The sequence below is a fragment of the Mesoplodon bidens genome, assembly GCF_964165515.1.
Source record: "Mesoplodon bidens genome assembly, chromosome: 3".
NCBI classification, from domain to species: domain Eukaryota; kingdom Metazoa; phylum Chordata; class Mammalia; order Artiodactyla; family Ziphiidae; genus Mesoplodon; species Mesoplodon bidens.
Genome location: NC_138178.1, coordinates 107613504 through 107638189, shown reverse-complemented (window position 1 = coordinate 107638189; position 24686 = coordinate 107613504). Strand labels below are relative to the sequence as shown.

At 37.2% G+C, this 24686-nt stretch overlaps 1 protein-coding gene across 1 annotated transcript; it reads left to right on the top strand.

Moving 5' to 3' along the window:
* The first annotated feature begins 18795 nt into the window (after positions 1–18795).
* On the top strand, positions 18796–19285 carry LOC308614203 (histone H3.3A-like). Its single transcript, XM_081228420.1, has one exon. It carries the CDS (start codon positions 18877–18879, stop codon positions 19282–19284), a length of 408 nt encoding a protein of 135 aa, XP_081084546.1. The 5' UTR covers positions 18796–18876; the 3' UTR covers position 19285.
* The last annotated feature ends 5401 nt before the right edge of the window (positions 19286–24686 follow it).

Here is a 24686-nt window from a genome sequence, read left to right as displayed (position 1 = left end):
AGCTCCTGTTCTCGTGGAAATGCGTAAGATTTAATGAGCTGCTGATCTCTATTTCATGTTTAAATTTGATATTAGCCTTTCCTCTGTCTTCTCTTCTATTCTTAGATATTGTAAATATCCAGATTGAGAGCATGGGCCAGGAGATCTTTTTCATATTTGTCCTTTGCCTTTTACAGCATGTCCTTGCTGGCTGTCCTCTTTTCAAATTTTGTTTTTCTCTGAATGGGCTACTGCACTGATGCCTTTTGGCAGCTGCCGAGTGTTAAACCTGAATATAAAATCAATCCGTGGGTCCAGAGCCACAAAACAGGGCCTACTTGAATTGATATTTTTCCCTCATTTTCTGGTTACTGTCATATTAGAGTTTTAGTGCAATGGGCAAGTACAATAATTCATTTTACTTTATGAGAAATCTTTATTTTCAAGGGCCACTGCTTGGTTGAATTCTTTTCAGATCATCTTCTTGAATTTATGCAGCACATACAGTAATTCAAGATGCTCCTTTTACTCTAAATATTGTGGAGAAATCAAGCCAGAGTTTTTTGCACCATATTTCACATGAGTGTATAAAAAGTTACTAAGATATTATGACACAATCATTATTTTCCCATACGGGGGCAGTACTAGCAAAAGCCATTTCACACTCTCTTCCTCTTGTATATTTTTCTACTTTATTTCAAGAATAAAAGCCCTATTTCATTGCAGTTAAGACTTTGGATTTTGTTTGGATTTTGTCAACCCAACCTAGAATCACTTCCCAGTTCTCTCTGAATGGGAAGGATGAGAGTCCTCAGGCTAATTACTTATGTGGTATTTAAACCTCATTGTATTCATGTGTAAAATATAATAATAGTTCCTACCTTAGAAGGATAAGATAGGGATCAAAATTAAATTAATAATTTACATAATGTACCTACATAATACCTGACACAAAGGAAACTCTCAAAATATATCATTACATTTATGATGAATTATAATAATTGTCACCTTTGTTGTCTACTAATATGAGGAAGTTTTGCTGAGCAAGTCAACACCTACTCCTCTGAACAATAGAAATTTTAAAATGTGTGGCATTACCAACAGTGGTAAAGCAGCTTAAACAGTGTTTGAGAACACACTGAGAATAGACAACTTTTTTAAAAATACAATTCCTCAGAAAGCCTTTTGTTACCTTTATCTTTACTGTTTAACAAGTCACCCCAAATTTAATGGCATAAAACAATAGCCCTCTAATTAACCTTACAAAATCAGTAGGTTAGAAATCTGGAGAAGTACAATAGAATGAACTCTTATTGCTTTACAACCTCTGGGGACTCAGCTGGAAAGAGTCAAAAGATGGGACGCTGTGACAGCTGTCTGGAGGTACAACTTCCAAGATGTCTCCCCTTCATTCATAAGTGTGCCTCAGTTGGGACTGTTGACTCGAGCACTGAAACATGGCCTCTCCAAGTGGTTTGGACTCTTGACAGCATGAGAGCCGAGTTTTGACAGTTTCCTGAAACAGAACCTCTGTAGAACTAGTGTTTCAAGAGAACCAGGTAGAAGTTGTAAAAATTTTTCTGACCTAGCCTCAGAAGTCACATAATGGTTGCTTTAGCTATACTTTCTTGGGTCAAAGTAGTCACAGACCTGTCCAGGTTCAAGGGGAGGAGACACAGACTCCATCTTTCTTTGCAAGAAGAGTTAAAGAATTTTGAGGCTCTGTTTTCAAATGCCGTATCTTTTCTCCAAAAACTATCTTCATTTTTATTATTGTTTCTTTCTATGCTTCCTTCTCCCTTAATTATTCAGCATTACTTAGTACTCATTGTACATGGCTTTGTGGTTATTCCTGAGTCAATTAAACTTTATAAGAGTTATGAAGAATATTGTAAACTCAAGAGTACAGGAATCATTCCTTGCCTCATTTTTGTCTTCAAATAATTTCCAGCATGGGATCCTTCTTGCACTTTGCTGATTCATTCGATTAGCTTTAATATGTAGCAGTATCTTAGAACAAAAGTGAATACACATTGGCAGCAATGGTTAACAACTTTAGAAATGAGTACCAGTTTCAGAGATTAGGAAGTGCATGATAGCTACCAGTGTGGATTTCAAAGTAGCCTGACTAAACCAAGACTTCCTCTAAAAAGATTAAAAATGGTGAAAGAATTATCTTTTTAATTGAACAGACCAGGAATCCTAAAGAATTAAAGCAGTTAATTCTTTGATTCTTTTGTTCAGAAATTATCTCTTGAACAACTATTTCCTGTAATCCCGGATGCTGTGAATACAGAGATATAAAGAACACAATTCTTGTCCACACAAAGATTACCTTCTAGTTGCAAAGATGAATAAGTAAGCCTGTAATAAATATTGAATGTGATAAATGTGCTGAGAAAAGAATATTCAAAATTCTGTTGGGACAAACCTTTAGACATTAAGAGATAAACGAGTCAATTGTAGTAAATTCTGTGATGTGCGGTCCAGGTTTCCCACCAGGACTGAAGGAATTATTCCTTCAGCTAATTATTCCTCCAGCTACAGGGAGTACTGTTCAGACAGCACTCAGCTGTCAAGCTTTTCCAGGAATTACCTACACTGCCCAGTCACCTTGCCTGAGGCCATGGCCCCTTCCCAGGGCAGCCCATATTCTATGCCTGGCCTAATTCTAAAGAGCCATGACAGCTTTAGAGCTCCCCTTGGTGTTTTGGGAAACTTCTCTCTTTATTCAACTGTACTCCCTTCCCTTTCCTTCCACAGGTGTTGATCCCAAGAGCACTCCCTAATAAACCTCTGTGTGCTTTCCAGGAGACCCAACATGCAACAACCATTAAATAGAAAAAAGGATCGTGTTAATCTAACAAGAGCTATTACAACAGTCACTTTCAAACCATCCTACACATCACTACCATATTAATCTTCATGTGCCACAGAACTGATCTTCTCAAAAAAGAAAATTTGTTCCCCTTACTTAATGAATGAATTTTGAATTACTCAATGTAGCATTTAAAATTATTCATTATCTAATTCTGACTTACATCCTCATATCCCATTCTTCCCATTTATTTAATATTCAGCTAAACATACTGAATTACTGCAACTACTGAATCTTTTCCCACCTCTGTGCCTTTGTTCATACAGCTCCTTTGCCTTGATATGACCACATGGCCAAATTCTACCCATGCTTTAAGACTCAACTCAGAGAACCTCTATCCATCAAATTTTACTGATCTTTCCTTTCCCCATTACCAAGCTAAAGGGAATTGCTCTCTTCTCTGAACATATTGAATTCTATGTGCTTTCCTTTTGTGACTCTCTGTTTTCCAGTTCATATTGTAATTATTTAAAAACATGGCATTTCCTTTTCTCGATCCTAAATGATGCATAGTGGATATCACAAAGATATAAAGAAGAAAAGAAAGGTCTAAGGGAGAGAAACTGGAGTGGGGAAGGGTGAAGAGACTGAGGGAGAAAAATAAGGAGGGAGAACGGGGATAGAGACAAAGGACCAGAGAATGAACCGCACAAAAGAAGGGTAGCACTTTGTCTTTCAAAGGAGTGGATTGAAAAACACTGCAGGATAATCTACTTCTTTTCTTAACAAAAACATCAGAAACACTTTATGGCAGCTCCGCTGGAGTTAAATAATAAAGACCATCATCACTTTGTACTTTGGCCAAGGCAGTAATGAAATGGCAAGCTTTGGAAGTGAACTTTGAAATACGTTCCTATTAATTAATATACTTTTGTCCTTGAAGTTGAGGTTGTACTCCTATAAACCATTTTACTTCCTCCGGAGCTATTTCAAGCACTATTACAGAGTTCTGTGTTGCTCATTAAAGAATTTAGAAAGAGGAGCAAAGGACTTAAAGAAAGATTACTTTATGGATGCTCTAGAGAATGAGAACCATAGCCAGTTGAGGACGTCCAGCAGACCCAGACCAAATGCATCTTCCCTGTGAATGCTCCATACCCTGGTCACCCAGCACTTCAATCTTTGTCCTGTTTGAAATTTTCTAGGAGCAGCACTCAGAAAGGCAAAGGAGAATTTAATTTCAAATATTGTCATATTTTTAATTTAGAGAGATTAGGAATCAGTCCAATGTCAGCTTGGGTGCCAATGGATCTTTGAATTCTCTAGTCCTATCTCAAGGCAAAGGAGAGCTCCAGTAGTCCCACACAAGTAAAGAATCCCTGGCCTGTGGCTGCCCTCACTATGCCTCCATCAGGTTTTTCAAACCCAGAGACAGAAACCATCCATGTCAGCAATTTTGAACTCTGCTCATCAATAACTCTGTTGTTTAAGCACCTCAGGCAGAGCCACTGACAATTAGGCGACGCTGCTCACAAAGTTAAAGAAAAATAATAATACATTCAGCAAGCAGTCACCAAGATCATGATAGCACCATGGACTGATCTTTTTGCCTGCTCTTATTTTCATTTGGTTTCAGCCTCATTTCTCCCAGAGTTGAAGTCTGATTATCCCCAATAATTGATGATGCTGAAAGAAGTCATCTCATCAAAATCCTGAGCAGCTGTGATTTTTACATTTGCTGACTCTCGTGCCTCCCATTATCCAGGCTACTGGTCAAACATGTCAAAATGGCTAGGCTATTTCCATCAAGTAGCCTCAGTAAATTTCTATTTGGAGGCAGCCTGCTTAGCCAGTATCCCTTCACCTTTCCTACCTTCCCCGAGGGAAGCGGAAAAAGTGATGCATGGCCCACACTTGTGGAGCAGTTGATGCTTCTTGCTCCAATTCTGCACTCGAGATTACCCAAGGTCTCATCTTTATGATGCCCAGTGAGGCTCATGTCATGTTTGCTTGTCTAGAGACTGGAGTGGAGTGGACATAATATGGGATTGGTAGCCCGAAAATTTGCATTTGAGACTTAGCTCTATCGTTAGCTCACCATATCACTTTTTAAAAAACTGCAACATTTCTGCCTCTATTTCCTAATCTATAAAACGGGAGGACAGAATGTTAAAGTCATTATTCTTCATCTCTGTTGGGAAAATTAAGTAAGATTATAGACATAAAATGGCTTTTCAAATAATTTTTAAAAATCTGTGCAAACATTTGCACAAATAATTAAATTAGCACTGTGAATTTGCCAGCTGTGTTTCTGAACCAGAAACCTAACCTCAGTAAATTACCAGGGTCAATTATGAAGGAAAAAGTTATACTCTCTTTTGTATTTCAGGATATCATTAGTTTTTGTTTGTTTGTTTTCCTCTTTTTCCTGTGGGAGACTTGCCAAGCCCAAACAGATGGTGCTTGTTAAAAAAGAAAAGGTAATTTAATAAAACCAACCTCATTTCATTTATAACCCATTTTAAAAGCACAAAGCATAACCATTTTACTCTCAGCCAGTGGCATCAGATCACTGCTTCACCAAAAAGGTCAACTCAGAAGGACTTGTAGTTTCACAGCCTCTTCTCAAAAATAGTCTCTGACTGTAGTCAATAAGGCTGTTTTTAATACGGAAAATGTTAAACAATGGAATATTTCCAACTGTATTCTAATGCTTAAAATGGAGTTGTTGACTTGACATCAAGGATTAAATATATTTCATATAGAAAGCCAAAACTTTAAAGAAATTCTGTTACAAAACTTCCCAAACCTCATGTCTTCTCAATACTTTCTAATCAAGCAACAGTGTTCCTTTCACTTCTCTTTGGTATATTCTGCATCATCAAATGGGAACAGGGGCACTCTTTTCTTGTTGAATGTCTGGGGTCCTCAGTCAGTGGTTGCATTGCCCCTCAGCCTAATATTTTGTTCCCAATAGAAACGATGACTTCCAGCATCTAACTAGGAAAACAATGCCCCAAAGTAGCAGTGAGTGCCGGACAAGCTGTGTAGATGAACATGTAAGGAGGAAATCATTGAAGCCAAGTGATTTAACAGGCACCATGCTGTCTGCAAACAAGCCTTCTAACTTTTCTTCCTCAAAGCAGTGTAACAAACTGCAAGATGTCCTGGATAGAGTCGACCACAATAGAGCAAAACACTTAGGATACAGCATTTTTGTTGTTGCTATTGTTGCTTTTAATATAGGGGCTATTTCTTCTTCAGATCTTTTTAAAAACAGTACATTTTAGAGATGATCTGATGGATTACAACATGTGGAAATTGTAGTTGTTACCTTTCCTAAGACTCGTTTCTCAAGAAAAAAGTGACTAAAACAGATTTGTGCAAAGACATTTGACTTGTGGCAGGCATGAGATCAGGTTCTGAAATCTTGCGTGCCTGTGTATGTACGTGCTTGTTTATGTGTGTGTGTCAATCTGTGTGTATATTTATGCATACACATATCACATGTATATGAATTATATGTTTAATCCACACATATTACACATGTATATTAATATTAAGTATACATATTAATACATGTAATTTTAATCACAGAAAGTCCTTCTTAAAACAGTAGTGTTTCACCATTACAGACTCAGTGTTGTCAATGCAGAACTAGGATGTATAATAGTCATAGCCAGTGTTCCCATGAACAGAGATAGATTTAAGGTAGAGGAGAAAAATAAAAGAAAAGCTATACTCTTAAATATATATTAACCCCAGAACCTCACTTAATGATTTGTAATTTGTATGCTCCTTTGATGTCCTAGGGCCTCAATCTTCGAAGAAAAAAAAAAGTAAATTTGAATAAACCTTTTATAATTTGTTAAAGTGCAGGATGAGTAATGTTAGCATGAGTTGAGGAAAACAAAACACTAGAAAGATATGTGGAGCTGTCAATAATTCATCAGGGCCAGCCTATTTTAGCACCTAATAATTTTTTCTGTGCTCCTTCTTTAGAAGAGAACAAATCAGAACACCAATGCAGTAAATTCTCACAGGGGAAACCATAATTCTATTGATGTGCTTCAAGATGGCTTTTTGTTTTCAATTCTGCAAAAGCAGATCGATAAAACTAATGCAGGTTCTCTCCTAAGATTTTTCTTCTACATTCATAGTTAGGAGACTTGCTAACACTAGTTTAACTGATACAGCACTGGCAGGCACAATGGAGCAGGCTTTTGCAGACAAGTGGAATATAAGAGGTAGAAAAAAGAAGGAAAACAAAATACAATGCTAGCATGGGGCAGTTTCATTTATCTGTTAAGTATGTGAATTACTGAGTTAAGCTACCTAGGTTTGAATCCTAGTTTTACTTACTGGCTATGGGACTTCAGCAAGAGAACAGACCATTCTGTACCTTATTTACTTCAAATATTAAATGAAGGATAATGAAAGGTAAGAGAATTAAATAAAATTATTCATGTAAAAACCTCAGAAGTTCTAGTAAATTCAAAATACGCTAACTTATCATTCTACTAAGGTGTGACTCTAATACTCTTACTCTTTGAGCATGGATGCGCTTCCTAGATCATTCAAGAAAGGTCAGAAGAAATGATGTCATCTAAGAAACAAGCATCAATGCATTTGAATGTAGATCTGAACAGAGTTCAGGATTCAGGACAGAGGTAAAGAAGGAATCTATGAGGGAAGAGAAGGAGTTTAGAAAGGCTTTTAAGAAATCCTGTCTATCTCTCTTTTCATTTGCTATACTCCTAAGAGCTGAAGAAGAAAGAAGAAAATATAACACACATGCTAACCGGGCTGAAGAGGCCTAAGGGGAATGTTGAAGGGGTCATAGCTTTCAGATGCTAACACTGTCTTCTCATGCTCATTTAAGTTATACTGGCTTCCTTCAAAACAATTCTTTTTTTTTTTTTTTGCGGTACGCGGGCCTCTCACTGTTGTGGCCTCTCCTGCTGCGGAGAGCACAGGCTCCGGATGCACAGGCTCAGCGGCCATGGCTCACAGGCCCAGCCGCTCCGCGGCATGTGGGATCTTCCTGGACTGGGGCACAAATCCGCGTCCGCCGCATCGGCAGGCGGACTCTCAACCACTGCACCACCAGGGAAGCCCCTTCAAAACAATTCTTATCTCTACTCTTAAACAGGAGCGCACTCAGTACTTTGCATCTACTTTATTGAAACTGTAAGCTCATTCCTGTAAGTTCTTCCCATGCACTCTGGGTGGAATGGCTCATCCCTCCTCTGAAAACACAGCAGTTAGGATGCTCCAGGGTACCAGCTCTAGGGCCTTCACTTACTAACTATAGGGTCTTGAGCAAATAATCTCTTGTCTGTGCCTGAAACTTCACATCTTGCCTATGTCCTCACCTGTAGAACAAGGTGACTATTACCTGCTTCATACCATTGTGGGACAATTCAGAAAGATAATGCATGTGAAGTGCTTAGCTGAAACGCTGGAAAGTGAACAATGAATGGTAACTACTAACTACTACTTTAATACTACTATTTTGTTTTTAACTTTATTTTGCATCATTATTGTTCATATGTCAGGATCTTGCTGGACAGCTGCTTTTTCTATGAAGAAGTCTATACTGAAAAACCTTAAGATTCAACACATAGTTATTATTCTAAATTCCTAAAAACCTCATGCTCTATACTATACTTTCAAGCTTTTGAAAATTTTCAAGATAGTAAATTATCATTTCATAGATATATTTGTGTATATTGCATTTGTTAGCTGGGTGTTTTCATTCTTATGTATTCTTATAAATATAAAATCTGCTTATATTGAAATAATCTCTTTATAACATATAGAGCAGTTTCATACTAATGTATGAAATTTCTAATTAGGTGTAGAGGGAATTAGGCTTATTTGTAGACTCAAGATTATAATTAGATAGAAGTACAAATGGTTTCATCAACATGGTTACACATAAAAATACCAATACTGCATATATACTGTATGATTTCTAGGTATATAGCAAAGATCTCTTCACCTTCACATAAGATAGGCATGATTCAAAAGCCAGTATGCTAAAAAAACTACATTTACATTGTTATGTTTTTCCCTGAAATTGATAATTTTGAGAGATGTGTAAAAGGGAGAAATAAAACTCCTTTAACTTTTGTTAATTAAAACAATATTTCTTCATAACTTAGAATATTTTTCACAGCATTCATATCCTAAGGTTAGATTTAATACATCCAGCCAAAGCTTCCACTTAAGACTTGATAATAGCTCTCAGATGAGTGGTTCAGTGTGCAACTGTGAATTCAATGATACTTGAAGAGGAAATAGATAGTGGGAAAAATTATTAATAATAAACATCACTTTTTTAAAGTTAATAGACTGTTTTTTAGAGAAAGTTTAGGGTTAAAGAAAAATTGGACAGTTCAGGGTTCCCCAATACCCCCTGCCCTTACACACATACAGTTTCAGTTTCCCCTCTTACTGACACCTTGCATTAGAGTGATATATTTGTTACATTTGATGAGATAATATTGATACATTATTATTAAATAAAGTCCATAGTTTACATTGGGACTATTTATGTATAATCTATGGGTTCTGACATATATATAATGACATGTATCCACCATTATAGTATCATACAGAGTAATTTCACTGATTTAAAAATCCCCTGTGGGCTTCCCTGGTGGCGCAGTGGTTGAGAGTCCGCCTGCCGATGCAGGGGACATGGGTTCGTGCCCCGGTCTGGGAAGATCCCACATGCTGCAGAGGGGCTAGGCCCGTGAGCCATGGCTGCTGAGCCTGCGCGTCCGGAGCCTGTGCTCCGCAACGGGAGAGGCCACAACAGTGAGAGCCCCGCATACTCCAAAAAAAAAAAAAAAATCCCCTGTGCTTTTCATTTCTCCCTCCCTCTCCATAAACTCCTGGCAACTGCTGATCTTTTCACTGTCTCCATAGCTTTGTTTTTTCCAGAATACTAGAATACTATGTAGAATACTACATAGTTAGAATCATACAGTATGTAGTATTTTTTTTTAAAAACCCACTTAGCAGTATGCATTTAAGGTCCCTGCATATCTTTCTGTGGCTTAATAGCTCATTTCTTTTATTGCTGAAGAATATTTCACTCTATGAAGGTGTCACAGTTTGTCCATTCACCTATTGAATGTTTCCATATGTTGGCAATTATGAATAAAGCTGCTATAAACATTTGTCTGCAGATTTTTGTGTAGACCTAAGTTGTCAACTCCTTCGGGTAAATACCAAGAAGCTGTACTATCTTGAATTCCACTAGTAAAAAATAAGAGTGTCTGTCGTTCTGAATCTTGTCAGCATTTGTATTGTCAGTGTTTGGGATTTTAGTCATTTTAATAAGTGTGTAGTGGCATCTCATTGTTGTTTTACTTTTCAATCCCCTGATGTGAAATTATGATGAGCATCTTTTCATATTCTTATTTGTCACCTGTATATCTTCTTTGATGAGGTATCTATTCAGATCTTTTGCTATTAAAAATACATCTTATCATCACTTTTTTATGGCAGACTTTATTTTATAGAAAAGTTTTAGATTCACAAAAGAACTGAAAAGATAGTACAGAGAGTTCCTATATTCCCTAAACACAGTTTTTTTCTATTTTTAGCATCTTGCATTAGTAACAAACATAACTTTTAATAATTAATCATCAGAAAATATGAGTTGAAACAAGATCCAAACACTATTAGTTTCCTGAGGACAATAAGGGACCCAAGCATCTGCCATTTAGTGATCCTAAACGCTGTTGTTTAAAGACACTCAGACATTTTTGCATTCATTGCCCATCTAACATCAATAGCAATAATCACGACTTAGTTTTAGCTCTTACCAGTTTTCAAATGCCTTTATATGTTTCTACGAAGGAATTTATGATTGGGTAAGAGAGTCAACAAAAGAAGCAGATCAAGCCCTGTCAATTCTTTTCTGCCTTTTCTTTTCAGCCTCGTGTTTTAGATAGGACAATTTTATGATGTGTTACCTTTATTTATCAAATGAACAAAGAAAGGTCCCAAGAGCTATAATCAAGTCTTCACAGTTCCTTTCCAACACTCTTCATCTATACAGTTCTATACAAAAAGATTCACTTTCCAAAATCTGATCAAGAAGATTGAATAAAAACATAAGGTCTATCTCTCCATATTGTTTATAATCTTTCTTTGTTCATTGCTTGTTTTTAGTCCACAGGGTTTTCTCTGGTAGTCCTAAACAAGGTCAGAATTACACACAGGATCATCACCCTTTTTTGTAAATGTACAAGATTTTGCTTTATGTTTACAATTGCTTTTTTTTTTTTTTTTTTGTGATACGCGGGCCTCTCACTGTTGTGGCCTCTCCTATTGCGGAGCACAGGCTCCAGACGCGCAGGCTCAGCAGCCATGGCTCACGGGCCCAGCCGCTCCATGGCATGTGGGATCCTCCCAGACCGGGGCACGCACCCATGTCCCCTGCATCGGCAGGCGGACTCCCAACCACTGCGCCACCAGGGAAGCCCCTACAATTGCTTCTTATATAAAATAAGAAACTATGTTTTATCATGTTAAACTTTCAACCTGAGTACCATATCTATGTCAAAACCAATATACAAGAAAGGTAATTTTTGTTGTCAATAATATTAAAATTATAATGTTGACTCTCAGCTCAGTACTACAATTAACAAAAGTTTTGCCCAACTTACATATTTTTTTCTGAATAACATCAGACTTCAAACCCTAAGGCAGTTTCTTTTCCTATCTTTTTTATTTATTTCAATAGTTGGTATCAAACTATCTCATTACTGAGCAAAATCTTCCTGACACCTTGAATTTTCACATCGGTTTCGCATTTGTCATAAAAGGTGTTTTTTGGTAAGTAAGGTATTTTGCCTTAAATTTCTTATATATGATAGATAATATCTCAGTAAGATGTGAATGCATTTTAAATCATCCCTGGAGGTGTAGAACCACTGTGTCCATTACAACATTCAAGGCATTTATTTGGAATGTTTTATCTTATGTCTCAGGTTAGGAATTTAAAATTGTCCCTTGAATTTGTATTTGTAGCTCAACTTAGGAATTTTCTATCTAACACTAATTTCTTTGGCATTTAGTTGTTGATTATCCATGAGGTATAGGTATGCGCTCTCCCAAGAACAATGCTAGATATTTTTTGTGTATAATAATTTTATCATTTTTTATCTGTGGTGACTTGTAAATGATGTAGGCATTTTAAATATATTCAAGTATTAAACAACCAAACCACCAAGTTCTGCTGCTTTACAAAATCACTTACTTGTTTCCTACATAAGATGTGTTTTCAGGGCTTCCCTGGTGGCACAGTGGTTGACAGTCTACCTGCCGATGCAGGGGACACGGGCTCGTGCCCTGGTCTGGGAAGATCCCACATGCCGTGGAGCAGCTGGGCCCGTGAGCCATGGCCACTGAGCCTGTGCTCCGCAATGGGAGAAGCCACAGCAGTGAGAGGCACGCGTACTGCAAAAAAAAAAAAAAACCCACAAAGATGTGTTTTCAGTAATAAGTCACACATTTTTCAAAATAAATCAGACACTGGGAGAGTAAAATATTATTACTTAAATTTGCTGCAGAGTCATTGTCTGCTCACTACCTGAAGATTTCTTTCTTAATAAATTTAAATGGGACACATCTATTGTTGAAGCTCTTATTCTAGACTTATTTTAGCATCAGTGTTCCTTGCCTGTAAAATAAATAAATTCACTTCATTGCCTATAGGATTTTATTCTATTACATTCAGTACATAGGCCTTCATGGATAAAAAATGTGCTGTAATTATTATCCATATTATTTGCTAAATACAGAAAATGAAAAAAATTGGGCTTTTTGGGAGAATAAATAAAATAATTATGCTATTTTCTATGTTTAAGATAAAAATACAAATATCCTATTAAAAGATAAACATAACAGAAATGATAAAAATTAAAAATAATATTGGCTGGTTTAATTTAAGGTTCTAAAAATGCAAACACATATCATCAATCATCAAGAGCTTACTAATGCTCAGAGAAGCTCTGATTATTATGCAGGATATATATAAAGAAGATACTGTTCCTGGTGATTTAAATTAGTTATTCCACTATAAACTCAGCCTTGAAGGTCCTGGGTCTGAGTCCTGGATTTCTTTTTGCCCCTAGACCCACAGGTCCTTCTACATCTCTGTTTCCCTTTCCTACTCCAAATATATAAATTCCCGCCCTCATTACTGGTTTTTACTCAAGCCCTTCTTCGGGGGTTAAAACCTTGCTAGTGTTTAGAGACCTAGACATTTGCCTGCCCCTTGCCAGCTTCCAGTTCCTAAAGTCTCAACCAACTTCTCCAAACTTCGTAGGTATCTTTGTCCCAATGTGCTCTCTTTCTGATTTCAGAGCATTTGCATCAACTAGAAATTTCCATTCTTAGGACCCGTGCATCAAGTCTGATTCTCTTGGATGTCAACACTATCTTCAATCAAACATGATTTGGAGACCCAGATTTTCTCTAAAATGTGGTATACGATGTGTGCAAAGTGTGAAGAAAACTGGATTATCCCTATAGACATAGGGATTCCTATGTCTTAGTCCATATTACACAAAGAAGTAAAGAATACGGCATTGAAGGCAAAAGATAATGTAAACAGCGCCGAAGCAGACGCTTCTAAGTCATGTCATGATCTTCACAATTTGGGGGTCAGTTGGAAAACCCTTGAAAAGCAACATTATTCAAAAATGGAGGCACCACCAAGCCTTAAGCACTATGTAAACTCTGGCAGTTCTAAAGGGTTTTGATTATGTAGGCAAATTTATTTTAAAAGGATAGAAAAAATTAAGAGGTTTTCTCAGTTGATTATACATGGCCATCAAGAGAATAGTCCAGGAGTCAAAAGAGCTATACATAAAATAATGGCAAGTAACACAAAGCAATATACGATTTAGTACTTAATTTACTAAAACTTTAAATACAGTAGAGTTGGAAGAAGTCAGGCAAGAAGGGACTGATACTCGATCCTGAAAAAGAATTAGAAAGAGAATGGAGATGGTATTCATAAAACAATGGATTCATCTGATCAGATGTATTGTAGCAGGAATCAGTGCCTACATTTTAAGGCAGAGGAAACAGATCTAAATATTTCAGCATAGGGCTGGGGATTAGTAGTAAATTCAGTTAACCCAGGGAAAGTAAGGCCAAATTCTAGACTACCTTGAAGTCCAGAAAAAGAAAATGAGAATAGATTTGGTCAAAGTGAAAACATTGGTAGATTTGGAGCAAAGGATTTGCACATTACAACTACTTTATTTACTCTTTTTTTCTCTGTTAAACTAATATTGATGAGTGTAGTCTAGGTCAATCAAATTCATATTAAATTGTAGTTGACTATACCATAGAGTTCTCTGAGACTAGTATAGGAGGAAGTTTGGAAGGGATTATCAGACAGATGGAGAATAAGCCCTCCACGCCTGACTCACTGCTTTGATCTGGTTTATATATTGTGATTCTGTGTCACATTTCTTTTGAAACACAGCCTTAGTAGGTTAAAATATTACAAACTACAGTTATAGGTAGTAAAATAATAAAAATCTAGATATGGAAAGGAACTTTTAAAGCTAAGAATATTTCAAGTTAATGGCTACCTGCCTCAAAACTGCCTGAAATAAATTTGGAGGTCAATAAATCTTTTTGCATTATTACTGAAGAGAGATCCAAAACCCCCCGGACCAAAGATGGTTTGCCTCAAAGCTCACAGTACTTTATAATAGAGGGGAAAGTAGCCTCTGAGTCTCTTGTGTTTGGAGATTCTCATTATTTTTCTTAACTCTGAACCTGCATTTTTTTACTCTTGTATCATGTTGCAGTTTCATTGCTTGGGATAAAAAATATAAATTTTTAAAAATATTTTTATAAAAATATAAAATTTTATTAAATTCATTGGCTAATCTCAGAACAAGAGATAAAAAAAAAACCTGAAATCAAATATTTGACTATATTAATCATAATCTCAGAACTAATCTTTTTCAATAACAGATATATTTATGTTGTACTAAATTTTTATGGTTATTTTTCCTTGTTCAAAACGGATTTATTGCCAACTCTATTACTTTTATCCAATCACACTTTAGAAGAACATCATCAACATTTGTATGTCTCATTAGTAGAACTGTCTTAATCCACCATAAAAGTGAATTATTTCTCCCAATTTATTCTAAATTCAATAGCATCACGCTTTTTAAAATGCATTGTCTATTACAGGCTTTGGCTATTATCAAACTGATTCCCTCACATCTGTATCTCTACTTAGTGTGTTGGGTAAGACTTTTTAGTACTTTACAAAGAAAATTACTTAAATCATCCAACTACCATAATTTATGGGGTATAGTCTATGTGCAAAGCACTGGGCCAAATGCTGCAGGGGAAGTAGCAAAAAAGGTACTTTTGCTTTGCCTTTTGATAGAGTATCTTAGAATGTGAGGTAAAGATATTCCAAAGAGGAAAAGTTTTGGAACACTTACAATGCAACCTTTAAATGAGGGCAAATCAAATGCAAAATTAAAATAGTGCGGGATATAGAAGGGACACAGTATATAGGCAAGTTCACATACTATTGCACTTTTATCTGGCCTAATCCCACCAGCCTCAGGCTCTTCTATTACCATAAGAGTTGTCTGTTTTATTAGATACTGTTGTGTGTTACATGTTGTACCATGCTGTAAGCCCTCTGGACTGCTTGAGGATACTGCTTCTACATTCCTTGACAATCTTGACTTTAGCCTGGAAAATTCATCCCCTGATTTGTCCTCCTCAATCTAGCAAGCGTTCTTTCTCCATTGTCACTGTTTTGTTGCAAGCCCCAAATTGTTGATGGTATCAGCAGCAGATCCAGCATAGTCACTAACCACTATCTTAGTCGAAGAGAAAAATCTTACAACTCAAATGAGTATCAAATTGGACTGAAATTCTCTGACACAACAGACTGAAAGAGCAGAACATGACCTCTTGCAAAACATTTGTTTTGAAATTCATTGGCATTTAATGTCAATGATAGGTTGGATCAGAAGAGTAAAAATACTGCCGCCAGGAAGTCATCATTAAAATATTCTTGCTTTTGCTTATGTAAGATATGCCTTTTACACTAATATATGATCATATTACCATGACTCTCAAATACTTATTCCATCTAGGATTAACTTATTATTAGAAGGAGTGAGGCCTTAAAGATATGTAATACAGGCAAACGTTATTCTTAACGTAATACGAGGCAGTTCCTACAGGAATCTGTGGGGGTAGAAACCGAACATGTAGGGCAACTTCAACATACAAGTAAGGCACATGACAGTCCCAGGTCAGACAGAATCCAGCCATGGAAATTGGGACACCAGGAAGAAAGGAAGGGAGAAAAGAAAGTTATCACCATGAAGCAGAAGTGTGACATTAGAAGGGCATGACCCAAAGAAAAAATTTATCTTTCTTATCAATTCTGCCTTGGGTGATGGATAATAATTTTGGTTAATGTTGAACTGGAACACAGGGGGAAAAAAAGAAGGAAAGCAAAAAAGAAAAACCAATAGTCTTAGTCTTTTCTAGTCTAGGTAATACTGATTACTTAGATGAATCTGTCCAATGACTATTTATAACTTCACAAAACTTTATGGTCCTCCACTCTTGGAATGTCAACTTCCTCCTGTAACTTGTTGTGACCCTGAGCTAAACTTCTAGGCCTGTCTTTGATGTTGAACTTCTTTTTAAGTGCCCCAAAACTGGCCTTTCAAAAGCATCACACCAAACATTAACTTCATTATCTTCTCTGCAATATTGGTTTCTCTTACCATCGTAAGCTAATTCCATGAATGACACCTACAATCAATCCTAAGACTCTACTTGGCAGATAATTGTGTCTGATTAGCCTTTGATGATGATTTTTTAAGAAGTTTTGAGATCTTACTTCCCATTTATAATTTACAGCAAGAGGTACTAATTTTCTATTTATGGGACTAATACAAGATTTTTGAAATAAGTTTATACAATTGAAAAGCTGGGTTGCCTTAAAGAAAGTATCAAAGCAAACAGTCCATGGACTATGTATATAAGTTAAAGTTGTAAAATTGATTCACAAATGATTTATTTCAAAACTCTGTCACAAGTCTTAAAATACCCTCTATATGCTGGTAGTTGCCATGTTTTCATTTTCAATACTTACTGTCCCTACTTCCACTTGAATCTTATGTAACAGCCATTGTTATAATTCCTTGCACATGGGTGTACTGCACCCCCTTCCCCCTGGCCTTTCCCAATGTCAGTTACTTTGCTTGGAATTAACCCCTCCAGTCATGGGTGGAGGGATCATCTCCATCCCCATTTATGTGCCTGACAAATGTCTCCTGGTGTTTTTTAAAACTCATCCAAACACATCTCACTACAATGATGTTTTAGATTTCTACATTTATCCTTCAAAGTTCTTAACCTTCAAACACGTTTCAGTCCTTTTTGTATCTCTAGGCACTTGCCACAAAGCCTGAATCAAGATAGGAACCTAAAAAATGTTTTGAATGAATAATTCTTAGATATTAAAAATTAATGTTTAATACATTAGAGCGATAAATAAACCTTGTCTTTTGGCTCTGGGTAGCAGTTCCATCAAAGATTTCTGCCGGCCATGTTTGCCTCTCAAACTCTAAACAGAAGTATATACAAATCCGGAGTACTGACAGTCTCTAGATGTTGCTTCCAAGAGCCAACAGCTCATCTTTATGGCCTATTCTCAACTCTAACTGCTTCCATTACATATTCTCTCCTTTTTTTTTTTTTCTTTACATTTAACCAGAAGTATATTTATTTAGTCCTCCAAAATGTTTTTTTTTTTTAACATCTTTATCGGAGTATAATTGTTTTACAATGGTGTGTTAATTTCTGCTTTATAACATAGTGAATCAGCTATACATATATATATATCACCATATCTCCTCCCTCTTGCATCTCCTTCCCACCCTCCCTCTCCTTTTAAAGAATCTTTTAAAAGTCAAGCATATCAAGTCTTCTGTCCTGCTTCACAGGATGTAGGGAACATTATTCCAAGGCCTGAGGCTTAATAGGTAGATAAGCAAATGTCCCTTCTCCCTCAATGCACTGTATCAATGATTTCTAAGGATAATTTAGTCTAACACTCCATGAGAGGTTAGAGTATTTGCCAATGATTCTGTTTCCTAAACGAAAATTGTAAGTTTAGAGCACAGCATTGCATCAATTACTATAATTAGTCTTTGATATTAAAAAAAATAGACAATTGTAGCCTGAGTATGACTTTGAGTAGCCTCCTGGTATCTGTAATCTTTCCCCCAAAACCCTTTATATTATATGTCAAAAAAAGAAGAAAGACCCTTAACAAAAGATGGATCAGATTACATTTGGGTTTTTGGTGTTTTGGGTTTTTTTTTTTGCTGTTTCAGAAGAAGTCATTCAACCCATTCTGTTCAACCCATTCTGGATATAGGTGTGAGGGATGATGACTTCCCCAGACTCAGAATGCCAATGTCTTATCCCTATTTATTCCTTTGTAAGTTGTGGACAGCCAAATCACTGGGTTTCAAATGACAGAGCCCTCACAGGTTTCAAGAAAGAGGAAGACAGTTTTTCTAATCATTTAAGTACCATTTAGTCTGATTTGTAATCTATGGAGACTGCCAGAGAAGGCAAAGAGTTCTTGTGGAGTAATATAGAGGGGCTGGAAGTTCTGAAAGTAGTGGAGAAAAAGACTAGGATCTCAAGTCAGGAGAGTTGATTGAGAAGGGGTTTGCTACTCAGAAGTGCTAGGTAAGTGATCCTAAAGACCCTGCCATTGTTGCCATTTAAATGCCTGGAAATATTGGATCTGAGTTTGTGATAGCTGACCAGCCTGCCTTCTCAGCACTTGCGTCAAGAGACCTCATGAAAGAAAAAGGTGTGTTGAGGGATAGACTCGGTGTCAGCCATCTTTCAATTGTGTTCGCTGCCGCTGCCAGGGAGCTGTCGTTCTCTGTTGCCAGCGCCGCCTCTAGCTCGCTGAGCTCCAGCCGAAGGAGAAGGGGTCTAAGTAAGGAGGTCTCTATACCATGGCTCGTACAAAGCAGACTGCCCGCAAATCGACCGGTGGTAAAGCACCGAGGAAGCAACAGGCTACAAAAGCCGCTCGCAAGAGTGCGCCCTCTACTGGAGGGGTGAAGAAACCTCATCGTTACAGGCCTGGCACCGTGGCGCTCCGTGAAGTTAGACGTTATCAGAAGTCCACGGAACTTATTGGCAAACTTCCCTTCCAGCGTCTGGTGCGGGAAATTGCTCAGGACTTCAAAACAGAACTGTGCTTCCAGACTGCAGCTATTGGTGCTTTGCAGGAGGCAAGTGAGGCCTATCTGGTTGGCCTTTTTGAAGACACCAACCTGTATGCTATCCATGCCAAACGTGTAACAATTATGCCAAAAGACATACAGCTAGCACGCCGCATATGTGGAGAACGTGCTTAAGAATCCACTATGACGGGAAACATTTCATTCTTAAAAAAAAATTTATCTTCCTGTATTGGTAGTTCTGAACGTTAGATTCCCCCCCACCCCCACCCCGTGGGATCAAAAGGTACCTAAGTATATGATTGCAGGTGGAAAAATAGGGGACAGAAATCAGGTATTGGCAGTTCTTCCATTTTCATTTGTGTGTGAATTTTTAATATAAATGCAGGGACATAAAGCATTAATGCAAGTCAAAATGTTTCAGTGAACAAGTTTCAGCAGTTCAACTTTATAACAATTATAAATAAACCTGTTAAATTTTTCTGGACAATGCCAACATTTGGATTTTTTTTAAAACAAGTAAATTTCTTATTGATTGAAAAAAAAAAGAAAAAATAAATATTGCACAGTTTGAATCCAAAGTCTCAGACAATCTACCATTACATTACTGTGATAAGTAGAATAACCACCCCTTCAAAAAAATGAATAAAAAGCTGTTCAAATATTAATCCCCAGAACCTGTGAATAAGTTATGATCCATGAAAATAGGGGAATTAAGGTTCAGAAACAATTATAGTTACTCATCAACTGACTTTAAAATAGGGAGACTATCCTGAGTTAGTCAGGTGGGCCCAAAGCAATCACAAGAATCCTTAAAGGTAGATAAGACAATTAAAAGAAAGAGCCAGAGAGATGGCAGTGTTAGAAGGATCCTGGCCAATATTGCTGGTTCTTGAAGATAGAGAAAGGGAATCATGAGGCAAGTAGAGCAGGCAGACTCTGGAAGCTGGAAAAGGCAAGGAAATAAATTCTTCCCTAGAGCCTCCAGAAAGGAATGCAACCCACCAACATTTTGATCTTAGCCTAGTGAGATCTGTGTTAGTCTTCTAATCTACAGAACAGTAAAATAATACATTTGTCTTATTTAAGCCACTAAATTTGTAGTAAATTATTATAGCAGCAATAGAAAATGAATACAATTACAAATGCCAGTTTTTTTGCCACCATGACTACTTCATGGGGAGTATCCTTCCCAGTTCCACACTGGATGACTCGAAGACCAAGGGAAGCCCCTGGTCACTTGGCAGAATAGTATACAGAAGATCGCATTCTTGTACTTGGGTCTGAAACTGAACTCACTACATGATCACAGGAGAGTGATAATGAGAAAAGGACACCTCTGATTTTATGATGCAAATCTGTTCTCTGTCTCTGCACAACCCACCACAAATCACCTGTATTTGCAACCATCCTACCCTCCTCTGCATCATAACTGGGGATTTATTACCTCTCCACCTGTCTACAGATGGTGATTTGAAACTTATTCCCTTCTTCCCTCATAAGCCTTTGACTGAATTGATTACTTTTCCTCTCCATTGTGTATTTAATCCCTCCCTCTGGTATGAAAACTTCCTGCTGTGATTTTTAAACATTATCAAGTCTCTTGCCTCAGCAAACAATCAACAAAAGAAAAACTTTCCTTCTGTTTCCTATCCTATCTCTGTCTAGAACCCTGGGGGGGGGGGCGGAAACAACTACAACAACAACAAAATAAACTGCTCTCTGTAATAGAAGTACTGCTGTTTCATAGGTCTATTTGTCATCTTCCTTTCTTTCTTCACTTAAGTCAAACATAGAGTCATAGCTCTCCCTAAGGTGACCAATGAAATGGACATTCTTAGAGCAACTGACATTGTTGACCTCTCCCAATGTCTTCAAGCACTCCTTTATTCAACCATTTGCAAAGGACCATTCTCTATCTAGGAGTGCTACTTTTCTCTCCATTTCACCTGATTATTAGTGTACATATCTCAGACCGGCACTTACGCAGTAAGTATTGCCTCATTACGTATAATCCCTCCATTATATACTTATTACACTGTGTTTTTAAATGTGAGTTTGCGATTATTTGATTAATGTCTATCTTTCCCATGGGAATGTAAGCTCCTTGATCTCAAGGCCCATGCCTGTTTTTGCTTACCATTATAGCATAATTTCAAAAACACTGCTAAGAGCAATCCCAAGAACATTGATAGGTACTCAAAAAAGATTTGTTCAGTGAATGATAAGCTTCAAAAGGAAAAAATACACACCTAGAAAAAAGAATGAGAAATCAGTGCATTTACTGAGTAGTAATGTGATAAGGACATGCTAAACACTTGGATGGCTCATCTTATTTAATTTTTTAAATGACCCAATGAAAGTAGTAGTTACATCATATAGATGAGAAAACACATTTGGAGAAGGTAAATAAATCCTCCAAGGTCTTACAGTAAAAAGTGGCAAAATTAAGACATGGAATTTAGATGTACTTAGTCCAAAGATTTTGCTATGTGGTCTCGCACTCATCCTGTCTTTACCTAAAATTTTGCTATTTTGTTCAATTTTTGCATTAATGTCAATTTTTTGAAGTATTGCATTGAACAATAACTTTTTTTGATAAATGTGTTTTTGATGCTTCCTTATATTTTGCAGCTGAGATAAGGGCCTCACTTGCCTTACTTACCCCATCCTAGTCTGGCCCTGCACAAATTATAGGGTTTGGTTAAAATGTTTATTCGAAAAGTAAGCTATACCTGGAATGAAGCAATAGAAATCAGCCTCTCAGAGAGAAAATAGGAGAAACCAATATTTTTAACCTGGATCAGAAGGATGAGAATGGGTTTAATAACAGACTCCATCACTCAGTAAAGGTAATGACGAACGATCTGCAGCAGCAGTGACAGGTGATTCTCTACCATGCCAAGGGCAGAAAAAGAGTGAAAGCCTTCCGGGATTTTCTGGGGGTTTTTTTTGTTTTTTGTTTTTTGTTTTTTTGCGGTACGCGGGCCTCTCACTGCTGTGGCCTCTCCCGCTGCGGAGCACAGGCTCCGGATGCGCAGGCCCAGTGGCCATGGCTCACGGGCCCAGCCACTCCGCGGCATATGGGATCCTCCCAGACCGGGGCACAAACCCATGCCCCCTGCAACGGCAGGCGGACTCTCAACCACTGCACCACCAGGGAAGCCCCAGAATTTTCTATGCAGACATAAAAATAAGTTTATGTTTGGCACAAATATCACTTCTACCATATTCTGTTGGTCAAAGCAAGTCACAAGCCCAGCCCAGATTCAAGAGGAGGGCCAATATACTCCACCTCTTGATGACAGGAATTGCAAAGTCACGTTGTCAGGGGTATATATTCAGATAGGAGAATGGCTGCTACTATTTTTTGCCAATATTCTACTATGGGTAGCAATGTTAGTACCATCATAACATTACTAGCACTGAGTAAATTAGTTATTCATTTGTAAATCTTTGGCAATTTAGTTGGCAAATGACAATATGTTGTTGTTTTATTTTGCTTGTTGATACTTAATTTTGAACCTCATTTTGATAACTGTGGATGGAAATCACATTCTGCAACATTCTGATTGCCTTCGAGGGAGAAGAAGTGATTCTCAAATAAGAGACACTTTAGTTTCTGTTTGTTTGTTTTTGTTTTTCTTGATAGAAGAAAAATTGGCAGCCACCTCTATTCCCCTGCCTGCTCATTTAAGAGACTTAGGTCAATTTACTCTTGGAGACATGGGATCACTGGGTTTGGGCACATCGTGTTAGGAAAGGCCATCCGCAGGTCAGAAATGATGAGATACCAAGTAAAGAGAATCTGCTGAAGCCCTCTCTATTAAAAATGCAGTCTCTGAGTAACATTTAATGTCTCCAAGAGTAAGTAAAAATATTTTAGAATCACCTGGGAATGGACTAAACGGATGATCTTCTGATTTGAGCCTCCTGGATGCAGTTCTCCTGTCCACATCCAAAGTAAAGGAATTAACCAGGGAAATAAGTTCTCTAGTTTTACTTTACTGCTTGCCTCAAACAAGGTTTCATTATTAATGGAAATTGTTATAGAAAAGCTTGGGATTTTTCCCCCATGTATTGTTTATATGCCTGTTTAAATTCAAATTTGAGCCAGCAGCTACGGAAATAAGAATATTTGAAGTACATGGCAAAAATCTCATATGCTGAAACCTGATTTATCCAGAAGCGTAAATGCTGAATTATACACCTCCCATTTACTCTAAATTGTACTGCCCACATCTTTGTGGGGCTGCCCATAAGGTGTCTAATGAGTTATATGCCAGCACTTATTTAACAAGAAAAGAAACCAAATAGAGCGTAACTGAAACCTGGGTACATTTTGTTTTTGTTTTGTTTCAGAGAGCTGTCAGATATTTCAGTCCAATCTTAAAGTTGCTGCTTTCCTTTATTGCAAGTCGACTTCAGAATTTTAGTTACCTCTTGCTACAAAAGGTTTCAGTTTACAGGGTGGCAGGAAGAATGAAGATCGATGGTTGCTGGGTCTGGCTGGTCATACCAATTTGTACTGCAGTCTAGGTGCTGCAATCTCTGAGATTTGAGTTTAAATGTGTGCCTTGCAGCTTTAGAAGAAAGATGCAGTCTGCATACAGCCGTAGATCAACGCTGCCAGTTTATTCACAGGATGAGGCATTCATCATGCCTGTGCACATGGGCATTTCGTGGGATAGAGAAAGGAAAGGAAAAGAAAAGGATAGAGATGAGATGAGAGAAGAAAAGAAGATAGAAAAGGAGGGAAGGAGTAAGAAAGAAAGGGAAGGAGGGAGAGAGGAAAGGGGGGGAAACAGGGAGGTCATCTTATTTATTTTCCTAAAATAGCACAGTTACAGCTGTATCTTTCGGATAACAAATCATGGTTTGTTCATAGAAAATAGCATAGGTTGAAAAAATATATATTATTGCTTAATAAATACATGCTTAATAAAAATCTAATAATAACTAACCTCCAATGCATACTGAATAATAAACTATATTTTTACTGGTATATATCTGTAATTAATACAAATTAAATGCTTTTTTCAAAATCTTGGCTTTGAGACATTTTCTAATTTGCCTCATAAAGTGCCCGACAATATTGCTATTTTGAAATATTTGCATTTGAAGGATTTCATGTGATTCATAATTCAAATTTTTTATTTCCAAATAATCACACTAAATTTATAATGAAAGCCAAGTATCCTTCTTATTTTATGAATTTGAAAACTGAGCAATGCAATGGGTTCAGAAGTTCTAATTTTATAATGCAAGTACATTCCAACTTTCAATGATTTAGTTTCTTGCTTAACCTTTGAGACAAGCCATATAACATGCTACTTTACACATGTGATTGCTTTTAATTGCTTGTTTCCTTGCTTGTCCCATAAAACCCTGAGGAAAGGCAGTAAGAAATAACATATTTTCTTTGTAGTGGAGGAAAATAGCTATAGCTCATTTTATAAATACAAATCCTTGGGAAGTCACACAAGAAGCATCATTCCTGATTCAGTGCAGAGTTTGGATTGTGAATCATAGAACAGGTCTAGCTTGATTCTTTGGTATCATGCGCATATTTGAACCGG